Source organism: Lontra canadensis, unplaced genomic scaffold (assembly GCF_010015895.1).
Source record: "Lontra canadensis isolate GAN:19392208 unplaced genomic scaffold, GSC_riverotter_1.0 scaffold52, whole genome shotgun sequence".
Lineage (NCBI taxonomy): Eukaryota > Metazoa > Chordata > Mammalia > Carnivora > Mustelidae > Lontra > Lontra canadensis.
In genome coordinates, this window is record NW_022631046.1 from 9,097,074 (window position 1) to 9,109,089 (window position 12,016).

The window sequence follows — 12,016 nt, forward strand, 5'->3', positions numbered from 1 at the left end:
ATCAACATTAGATTTTTAAATGTAAAATATAAAATAAAGCACCAGTATCCTTAACCTCAGTGGTTATTCTTTAATACACTAAACCAACATTTTAGGCTGGAAATCTTTATCATTCCTATTTTCCACAAGAAAATTTTTAAATGTAATTCTTTTATGTCTATCATGATTACAGATTTAAAACCTTTCGTCATCACAAGTAGTATAAATTGACAGATCTCTTAACAAAATTAGTTGCTGGGTGGCTCCTAACTGAAATTACCAGAGATTTGAAATTGCCACACCAAACTACAAACTTTGTGCTGGTAGTTGGGGTACCTGAGTTCTACCATAAACTTGGCCGCTGACTTTTTGTTAGACTTTGAGCAAGTTGCTTACCTTGCTTATCTTATGCTTCAAGTATCCTCATTTTAAATGGATAAAATAATACAGTTCTGTCCCATCACAGTGACTATTATAACAAGAGATCATATGGGAATAGAGCACTTAAAGGTGTGAAGAAGTTTTTAATAAAAAAGCCTAGGGGTGCCGGGGTGGCTCAGTGGGTTAAAGCCTCTGCCTTCGGCTCAGGTCATGATCCCAGGGTCCTGGGATCAAGCCCTGCATCGGGCTCTCTGCTCAGCAGGGAGCCTGCATCCCCCTCTCCCTCTCTCTCCGCCTGCCTCTCTGCCTACTTGTGATCTCTATCTGTCAAATAAATAAAATCTTTAAAAAAAAAAAGCCTATTATAAATATTCATAGTTTTCTAATATTGTATTACCAATGGACTCAAATGTTCCAATGTTCATATAGCTTCTTATATATCAAACAATCATGAAACAGTTTGCCCACTGATTAAAAACAAATATTGTGGAAATATCTATGCTACCTAGAGCAATCTACACATTCAATGCAATCCATATCAAAATACCATTAACTTTCTTCACAGGGCTGGAACAAATAATCCTAAAATTTGTGCAGAACCAGAAAAGATACTGAGTAGCCAAGAGGAATATTGAAGAAGAAAACCAAAACTGGTGGCATCACAATTCCAGACTTCAAGCTCTATTAAAAAGCTGTCATCATCAAGACAGTATGGTAATGACACAAAAACAGACACATAGGTCAATGGAACAGAACAGAGAGCCCAGAAATGGACCCTCCACTCCATGGGCAACTAATCTTCGACAAAGTAGTAAAGGATGTCCAATGGGAAAAAGACAGTCTCTTCAACAAATGGTGTTGAGAAAATGGGACAGCCACATGCAGAAGAATGAAATTGAACCATTTTCTTACACCATACACAAAGATAGACACAAAATGGATGAAATATCTAACTGTGAGACAGGAATCCATCAAAATCTTAGAGGACAGAACACGGGCAGCAAGCTCTTCTACCTCAGCTGCAACAACTTCTTGCTAGACATGTCTCAAAAGGTAAGGGAAGGAAGGGCAAAACTGTACTACTGGGACTTCATCAAGATAAGAAGCTTTTGCACAGCAAAGGAAACAGTCAACAAACTATAAGGTAACCTATGGAATGGAAGAAGATATTTGCAAATGACACTACAGATAAAGGACTAGTAGTCAAGATCTATAAAGAACTTATGCAACTCAACACCTAAAACAAATAATCCAATCAAGAAATGGGCAGAGGACATGAACAGACATTTCTGAAAACAAGACATCCAGATGGCCAACAGACAAATGAAAAGATGCTCAAAATCACTCAGCATCAAAGAAATACAAATCAAAACCTCAATGAGATACCACCTCATACCAGTCAGAATGGCTAAAATTAACAAGTCAGGAAATGACAGATGTTGGCGAGGATGCAGAGAAACGGGAACCCTCTTAATACTGTGGTGGGAATGCAAGCTGGTGCAGCCACTTGGTAAAACAGCATGAAGTTTCCTCAAAAAGTTGAAAATAGAGCTACCCTATGACCCAGCAATTGCACTACTGGGTATTTACCCCAAAGATAAAAATGTCATGATCCAAAGAGGCACATGCACCCCAATGTTTATAGCAGCAATGCTCACAATAGCCAAACTATGAAAAGAGTGGAGATGTCTATCAACAGATGAATAGATAACACACAACAGAATATTACTCAGGCACCAGAAAGGATGAAATCTTAACCATTTATATTGATGTGGATGGAACTGGAGGGTACTATGCTGAGCTAAGTAAGTCAGAGAAAGATGATTATCCTATGGTTTCACTCATATGAGGAATTTAAGAAACAGCACAGAAGACAATAGGGGAAGGGAGGGGAAAACAGAATGGGAAGAAATCAGAGAGGGAGACAAACCATCAGAGACTCTTAATTAACTATAGGGAAGAAACTGAGGGTTGCTGCAGTGGGAGGTGGGGTAATTGCGTGATGAGCATTAAGGAGGCCACATGACTAAAAAAAAAAAAAAAAAAAAGAGAGAGAGAATAGGATGTGATGAGCACCAGATGTTATATACAACTGATAAATTACTGAACTCTAAATCTGACACTAATAATGTTCTAATATGTTCAATGTTAGCTAATTGAATTTAAATTCAAAAATAATAAAAAGAATAGATCTGTTTGATTCAATTAGTAATTAGTAAAGGAAGGTGAGTATATTCTCATTCTTAATTCCAAATAAAGATGATGCAATAAATAAATAATGCAGGTGTGTTTATACATAGAATATTTCACATAACTAGATACCAAGCTTTTTTTTTAACATATTCCACTAGCATTAGATTTCTTATTTCAATATAACAGAACAAAATTGATATATTTCTTTCTTCTTGAAAATCATTTCTTTCTTCTTGAAAAAGTCCATAAAGAATGATAAACACAAATTTTATTTTTGACAAAATTAGGAAATGAAACATAAAATGAGTAGAAAGGCTGCCCAAGCAGTAGAGATAGAGTAGGGGAACATGCTGCAGGCAGCAGAGAGAAAATTCTGCAGTTGTAGACATCAGAAAGAACAAACTACACTTCTTGAATGTGATGGGCACACTCTAAAGTATAAGCCCCTTATTTCTGTCAGTAGAAACAAGGTACATGGGCTGATAGCCAGAGCTCTCCTGATGTGGTTTTGTTCCAAAAAGTAGAGGGGGACAGTGTTACATAAAAAAATCATATAAACAGGAGGAGTCAAGATGGCGGAGAAGTAGCAGCTGAGACTACTGCAGGTAGCGGGAGATCAGCTAGATAGCTTATCTAAAGATTGCAAACACCTACAAATCCAACGGGAGATCGAAGAGAAGAAGAACAGCAATTCTAGAAACAGAAAATCAACCACTTTCTGAAAGGTAGGGCTGGCAGAGAAGTGAATCCAAAGCGACGGGAAGATAGACTGTGGGGGGAGGGGCCGGCTCCCGGCAAGCGGCGGAGCAACGGAGCACAAAATCAGGACTTTTAAAAGTCTGTTCCGCTGAGGGACATCGCTCCAGAGGCTTAACCGGGTGAAGCCCACGCGGGGTCAGCGTGGCCTCAGGTCCCGCAGGGTCACAGAAGGATCGGGGGTGTCTGAGTGTCGCAGAGCTTACAGGTATTAGAACGGGGAAGCCGGCTACAGAGACGGAGCCGAGGAGGGAGCTCTAAGCTTGGGTTTACCTTGAACCGGTAGCAGGCTGGGTCAGCTCGGAGCGCGGCCGGAGGCCAGAGTGACGGGAGCAATTGGGCGCTGTTCTCTGAGGGCGCACTGAAGAGTGGGGCCCTGGGCTCTTGGCTCATGTGGGCTGGAGACTGGGAGCCATCTTCATTCCCGTCCTCCGGAACTCTACGGAAAGCGCTCAGGGAACAAAAGCTCCCGAAAGCAAACCCGAGCGGATTACTCAGCCCGGCCCCTGGTAAGGGCGGTGCAACTCCGCCTGGGGCAAAGACACTTGAGAATCACTACAACAGGCCCCTCCCCCAGAAGATCAACAAGAAACCCAGCCAGGACCAAGTTCACCTACCAAGGAGTGCAGTGTCAATACTAAAGAGAGCAGCGGAATTCCAGAGGAGGAGAAAGCAAAGCACGGAACTCATGGCTTTCTCCCCATGATTCTTTAGCCTTGCAGTTAATTTAATTTTTTTTTCTTTTTCAATTTTTTTTCTCTTATTCTGCTAATTTTTTTTTAACTTTTACCCTTTTTTTTTCAAGGTTTTTTAACTAGTTTATCTAATATATATATTTTTTTTCCTTTTTATATTTTTTCATTATTGGTTTTCTTTTTTTATTTGTTTCTTTTTCCTTTTTATTTATTTTTTTTTTCTTTCTGAACCTCTTTATATCCCCTTCCCCCCCACCCTTACGATTTGGGATCTCTTCTGATTTGGCTAAAACATATTTTCCTGGGGTTGTTGCCACCCTTTTAGTATTTTACTTGTTCCTTCATATACTCTTATCTGGACAAAATGACAAGGCGGAAAATTTCACCACAAAAAAAAGAAAAAGAGGCAGTACCAAAGGCTAGGGACCTAATCAATACAGACATTGGTAATGTGTCAGATCTAGAGTTCAGAATGACGATTCTCAAGGTTCTAGCCGGGCTCGAAAAAGGCATGGAAGATATTAGAGAAACCCTCTCGGGAGATATAAAAGCCCTTTCTGGAGAAATAAAAGAACTAAAATCTAATCAAGTTGAAATCAAAAAAGCTATTAATGAGGTGCAATCAAAAATGGAGGCTCTCACTGCTAGGATAAATGAGGCAGAAGAAAGAATTAGCGATATAGAAGACCAAATGACAGAGAATAAAGAAGCTGAGCAAAAGAGGGACAAACAGCTACTGGACCACGAGGGCAGAATTCGAGAGATAAGTGACACCATAAGACGAAACAACATTAGAATAATTGGGACTCCAGAAGAGGAAGAAAGAGAGAGGGGAGCAGAAGGTATATTGGAGAGAATTATTGGAGAGAATTTCCCCAATATGGCAAAGGGAACAAGCATCAAAATCCAGGAGGTTCAGAGAACCCCCCTCAAATCTATAAGAATAGGTCCACACCCCGTCACCTAATAGTCAAATTTACAAGTCTTAGTGACAAAGAGAAAATCCTGAAAGCAGCCCCGGAAAAGAAGTCTGTAACATACAATGGTAAAAATATTAGATTGGCAGCAGACTTATCCACAGAGACCTGGCAGGCCAGAAAGAGCTGGCATGATATATTCAGAGTACTAAACGAGAAAAACATTCAGCCAAGAATACTATATCCAGCTAGGCTATCATTGAAAATAGAAGGAGAGATTAAAAGCTTCCAGGACAAACAAAAACTGAAAGAATTTGCAAACACCAAACCAGCTCTACAGGAAATATTGAAAGAGGTCCTCTAAGCAAAGAGAGAGCCTAAAAGTAGTAGATCAGAAAGGAACAGAAACAATATAAATAACAGTCACCTTACAGGCAATACAGTGGCACTAAATTCATATCTCTCAATAGTTACCCTGAATGTTAATGGGCTAAATGCCCCAATCAAAAGACACAGGCTATCAGAATGGATAAAAAAACAAAACCCATCTATATGTTGCCTACAAGAAACTCATTTTAAACCCAAAGACACCTTCAGATTTAAAGTGAGGGGGTGGAAAAGAATTTACCATGCTAATGGACATCAGAAGAAAGCAGGAGTGGCCATCCTTATATCAGATCAATTAGATTTTAAGCCAAAGACTATAATAACAGATGAGGAAGGACACTATATCATACTCAAAGGATCTGTCCAACAGGAAGATCTAACAATTTTAAATATCTATGCCCCTAACGTGGGAGCAGCCAACTATATAAACCAATTAATAACAAAATCAAAGAAACACATCCACAATAATACAATAATAGTAGGGGACTTTAACACTCCCCTCACTGAAATGGACAGATCATCCAAGCAAAAGATCAACAAGGAAATAAAGGCCTTAAATGACACACTGGACCAGCTGGATATCACAGATATATTCAGAACATTTCATCCCAAAGCAACAGAATACACATTCTTCTCTAGTGCACATGGAACATTCTCCAGAATAGACCACATCCTCGGTCCTAAATCAGGTCTCAACCGGTATCAAAAGACTGAGATCATTCCCTGCATATTTTCAGACCACAGTGCTCTGAAGCTAGAACTCAATCGCAAGAGGAAATTTGGAAAGAACCCAAATACATGGAGACTAAACAGCATCCTTCTAAAGAATGAATGGGTCAATCAGGAAATTAAAGAAGAATTGAAAAAATTCATGGAAACAAATGATAATGAAAATACAACGGTTCAAAATCTGTGGGACACAACAAAGGCAGTCCTGAGAGGAAAATATATAGCGGTACAAGCCTTTCTCAAGAAACAAGAAAGGTCTCAGGTACACAACCTAACCCTACACCTAAAGGAGCTGGAGAAAGAACAAGAAAGAAACCCTAAACCCAGCAGGAGAAATCATAAAGATCAGAGCAGAAATCAATGAAATAGAAACCAAAAAAACAATAGAACAAATCAACGAAACTAGGAGCTGGTTCTTTGAAAGAATTAATAAGATTGATAAACCCCTGGCCAGACTTATCAAAAAGAAAAGAGAAAGGACCCAAATAAATAAAATCATGAATGAAAGAGGGGAGATCACAACTAACACCAAAGAAATACAGACAATCATAAGAACATATTATGAGCAACTCTATGCCAACAAATTTGACAATCTGGAAGAAATGGATGCATTCCTAGAGACATATAAACTACCACAACTGAACCGGGAAGAAATAGAAAGCCTGAACAGACCCATAACCAGTAAGGAGATTGAAACAGTCATCAAAAATCTCCAAACAAACAAAAGCCCAGGGCCAGACGGCTTCCCGGGGGAATTCTATGAAACATTTAAGGAAGAACTAATTCCTATTCTCCTGAAACTGTTCCAAAAAATAGAAATGTAAGGACAACTTCCAAACTCATTTTATGAGGCCAGCATCACCTTGATCCCAAAACCAGACAAGGATCCCATCAAAAAAGAGAACTACAGACCAATATCCTTGATGAACACAGATGCAAAAATTCTCACCAAAATACTAGCCAATAGGATTCAATAGTACATTAAAAGGATTATTCACTACGACCAAGTGGGATTTATTCCAGGGCTGCAAGGTTGGTTCAACATCCGCAAATCAATCAATGTGATACAACACATTAATAAAAGAAAGAACAAGAACCATATGATACTCTCCATAGATGCTGAAAAAGCATTTGACGAAGTACAGCATCCCTTCCTGATCAAAACTCTTCAAAGTGTAGGGATAGAGGGCACATACCTCAATATTATCAAAGCCATCTATGAAAAACCCATCGCAAATATCATTCTCAATGGAGAAAAACTGAAAGCATTTCCGCTAAGGTCAGGAACATGGCAGGGATGTCCGTTATCACCACTGCTATTCAACATAGTACTAGAAGTCCTAGCCTCAGCAATCAGACAACAAAAAGAAATTAAAGGCATCCAAATCGGCAAAGAAGTAGTCAAACTATCATTCTTCGCAGATGATATGATACTCTATGTGGAAAACCCAAAAGACTCCACTCCAAAACTGCCAGAACTCGTACAGGAATTCAGTAAAGTGTCAGGATATAAAATCAATGCACAGAAATCAGTTGCATTTCTCTACACCAACAACAAGACAGAAGAAAGAGAAATTAAGGAGTCAATCCCATTTACAATTGCACCCAAAACTATAAGATACCTAGGAATAAACCTAACCAAAGAGACTAAGAATCTATACACAGAAAACTATAAAGTACTCATGAAAGAAATTGAGGAAGACACAAAGAAATGGAAAAATGTTCCATGCTCCTGGATTGGAAGAATAAATATTGTGAAAATGTCTATGCTACCTAAAGCAATCTACACAGTTAATGCAATTCCTATCAAAGTACCATCCATTTTTTTCAAAGAAATGGAATAAATAATCCTAAAATTTATATGGAACCAGAAAAGACCGCGAATAGCCAAAGGAATATTGAAAAAGAAAGCCAAAGTTGGTGGCATCACAATTCCAGACTTCAAGCTCTACTACAAAGCTGTCATCATCAAGACAGCATGGTACTGGCACAAAAACAGACATATAGATCAATGGAACAGAATAGAGAGCCCAGAAATAGACCCTCAACTCTATGGTCAACTAATCTTCAACAAAGCAGGAAAGAATGTCCAATGGAAAAAAGACAGCCTCTTCAATAAATGGTGTTGGGAAAATTGGACAGCCACATGCAGAAAAATGAGATTGGATCATTTCCTTATACCACACACGAAAATAGACTCAAAATGGATGAAGGACCTCAATGTGAGAAAGGAATCCATCAAAATACTTGAGGAGAACACAGGCAGCAACCTCTTCCACCTCAGCCACAGCAACATCTTCCTAGGAACATCGCCAAAGGCAAGGGAAGCAAGGGCAAAAATGAACTATTGGGACTTCATCAAGCTCAAAAGCTTTTGCACAGCAAAGGAAACAGTTAACAAAACCAAAAGACAACTGACAGAATGGGAGAAGATATTTGCAAACGACATATCAGATAAAGGGCTAGTGTCCAGAATCTATAAAGAACTTAGCCAACTCAACACCCAAAGAACAAATAATCCAATCAAGAAATGGGCAGAAGATATGAACAGACATTTCTGCAAAGAAGACATCCAGATGGCCAACAGACACATGAAAAAGTGCTCCATATCACTCGGCATCAGGGAAATACAAATCAAAACCACAATGAGATACCACCTCACACCAGTCAGAATGGCTAAAATTAACAAGTCAGGAAATGACAGATGCTGGCGAGGATGCGGAGAAAGGGGAACCCTCCTACACTGTTAGTGGGAATGCAAGCTGGTGCAACCACTCTGGAAAACAGCATGGAGGTTCCTCAAAATGTTGAAAATAGAACTACCCTATGACCCAGCAATTGCACTGCTGGGTATTTACCCTAAAGATACAAACGTAGTGATCCGAAGGGGCACGTGCACCCGAATGTTTATAGCAGCAATGTCTACAATAGCCAAACTATGGAAAGAACCTAGATGTCCATCAACAGACGAATGGATAAAGAAGATGTGGTATATATATACAATGGAATACTATGCAGCCATCAAAAGAAATGAAATCTTGCCATTTGCGACGACATGGATGGAACTAGAGGGTATCATGCTTAGCGAAATAAGTCAACCAGAGAAAGATAACTATCATATGATCTCCCTGATATGAGGCAGAGGAGATGCAACATGGGGGTTAAGGGGGTAGGAGAAGAGTAAATGAAGCAAGATGGGATTGGGAGGGAGATAAACCGTAAGTGACTCTTAATCTCACAAAACAAACTGAGGGTTGCTGGGGGGAGGGGGGTTGGGAGAGGGGGGGTGGGGTTATTATGGACATTGGGGAGGGTATGTGCTATGGTGAGTGCGGTGAAGTGTGTAAACCTGGCGATTCACAGACCTGTACCCCTGGGGAAAAAATATATGTTTGTAAAAAATAAAATTTAAAAATAATCATATAAACAAACTATATGTGCAAAAAGAAATCTAACTCTCTGGCTATGGAAGATAAGAGACTGTCTACCTCCATTGACTGGGGCAAAATAAAGGAGGAACAAAAGAGGAAAAGCTAACAGCCAAAAAGAATGTTCACCAATAAAAATCTTAATACAGAACAGATGAATATCATGCCAAATACTTCACCATTAATTAATGAAACTTAATTATGCAATTAACTAACTTAGCATTTACCAAAAAATCATAAAATTTTATTGACTAGAAGAATAATAACTAAACCAGTATAATCACTCACCTCTGATTCATATTTTAATTTTTCTTCTTCTAAAATACGTGCAAATTCTTTTTTCTGGTGTTCAAATTCTGATTTGAGAAATGTATGTTCATAGCGAAGCTTATTATATTCAGTTCTATACTTTTCCACTTCCTAAATTAAAAGGAGACTATAATTTATGACAAGTTTATAAATGAAATTTGTACTCACTCCAAAAATCACTTTTGCAAATATAATTTTGAAGTGCATTATATTGAAAGCCATTCTAAAAAGCAAAAATTAAGCTCAACAGAAATATAAATAAATCCTGGAAAATTCTTATGACAAGTATCCTACATACAGAATCAGTACATTCTTGAGCAGGTGCCAATAAAAACACATTACCATTCAATTTACCCTATTTCCTCACTGATTCTCATAATGAAAATGAATAGCTCATCAGAAGTTTTGACCTGTAGGCCTAATAAAATAATATTTAATAATGTAGTATACCTTTCTAAATTAGTTAAATTTTTAAAATTAACTCTATAGTAAAATATAAAACAGCCTCCTAAAAGTCAGACAGGATGAATTCTAAGTAGATAAAAGACTATTTGAATATTTAGTACAACAGCTTAAAGGTTCAATCAAGTATTATAATGACAATTCAACATACCAGTCTGAAGAATATATGTAGTACCAAATTTCCTGACTAACTAGGAACACATGCAGATCTCTGATATGCTCCAATTCTGCTAACACTACAAAAGTTGCTGGCATTCTAAAGTCAATAAGAACTTAGGCAGTAGAGAAGATGAAGGAGACACTATTTCAGCATTCATCAGGAAATTAAGATATAAAAACACCTTCTAAAATATTCAGCTCACTGTAAATCTTTGGTTGAATGATTTCTCTAAACCAGTTTACAAACCAAGAAAATGGGTTTCATGATTTTATTAAAAATATACTTAAAAAACAACAACAACAACAAAACCTTTTATTTAACTAGATCACCTACCTTAAGTCTAAGCGGCTTTAAATCCAAAAATTAAGTCTACTCCCAACCATAATGCTTTGGTTACCCACCAGGAGGATATTCAAAAGATGACCTTACAATCCAGTAAGTCATTTATAAAAGTCATGTATAAAAACAAATTTATAAAAATGGAGAGTAATATGCAGTTTAATTCATTCATTTATTCATCGATGCTCTGAAGAGTCTAAAACCTCACTGAATGAATACTTCTATTATACAAAGCATTCTGCAACATACTATATAATCTACATAATAAACCTGTTTTGTGCAATGGCAGCATCACTAGACTATAGCTTTCCAAAGGAGGTCCATTTTGAAGGGGACAATATTCATGTGTTATATATAAGGCCCAGGCTATTCATTAAATAAAGTTGCATATATATATACATATATTATATATATATGTCTGGCATAGTACTTAATATAGGCCATCTTCTCCTATTTCATTTATTAAACAGTTAATTATATTTTACAAACATGAAATTTCATAAGAGGAAGGAAACATTTCAGTCTGAAGGAAAACTGTAACAAATTTCTATTTTTCTAGGGTGGCATGAAAACACTCTTTCATTCCACAAATATTGAGTACCTACTGTATGCTAGGAACTTAGAATATACAGTGAACCAAACAGATAAAGGTTCCTTCATCATGCAACTTACATTCTAGAGATGGTAATAAAGAAAATAAAAAATAAGCACAATAAATATACAGCATATTAGAGGACAAGTAATAGAGAAAAATAAAAAGTATAGCAGGGTAAATGCGGATCCAAAGGTCTAAGAAGTGAAGGGAGAGGCAGGAAGCAATATTAAATGGAGATACACGCTGGTCACAAAGTAGGCCTCATTGAGAAGGTGATATCTCAGCCAAGACTTAAAAAAGATGAGGAAGGGGCACCTGGGTGGCCGAGCTGCTTAAGTGTCTGACTTTGGCTCAGGCCAAGTTGAGCTCCCTGCTCAGCAGGGAGTCTGCTTCTGCTCTCCCTGCTTCTCCCTCTCCCTCTGCCCTCTCTTGTGTTCTCTCACACACTCTCTCTCTAATAAATAATTTTTTAAATCTTTAAAAAAAAAAGAGTGAGAGATAAGGAAGTTGGCTAAGAGATACCTGGAAAGATACTATTCATGTCAGAAGTAACAGTTATACCAAAGATTCTTTTTTTTTTTTAAAGATTTTTATTTATTTATTTGACAGACAGAGATCACAAGTAGGCAGAGGAGACAGGCAGAGAGAGAGGAGGAAGCAGGCTCCCCGTCGAGCAGAGAGCCCGA

The 12,016-nt window shown here is 37.9% G+C and overlaps 1 protein-coding gene across 1 annotated transcript in view; it reads right to left on the reverse strand.

Moving 5' to 3' along the window:
* Nucleotides 1–12,016, reverse strand: part of CEP83 (centrosomal protein 83) — a 140,843-nt gene that overhangs the window by 67,782 nt on the left and 61,045 nt on the right. Inside the window, exon 5 of the mRNA XM_032874230.1 lies at nt 9,754–9,885. Coding sequence (XP_032730121.1) covers nt 9,754–9,885 — 132 coding nt within the window. The remainder of the gene's footprint in view (nt 1–9,753; nt 9,886–12,016) is intronic.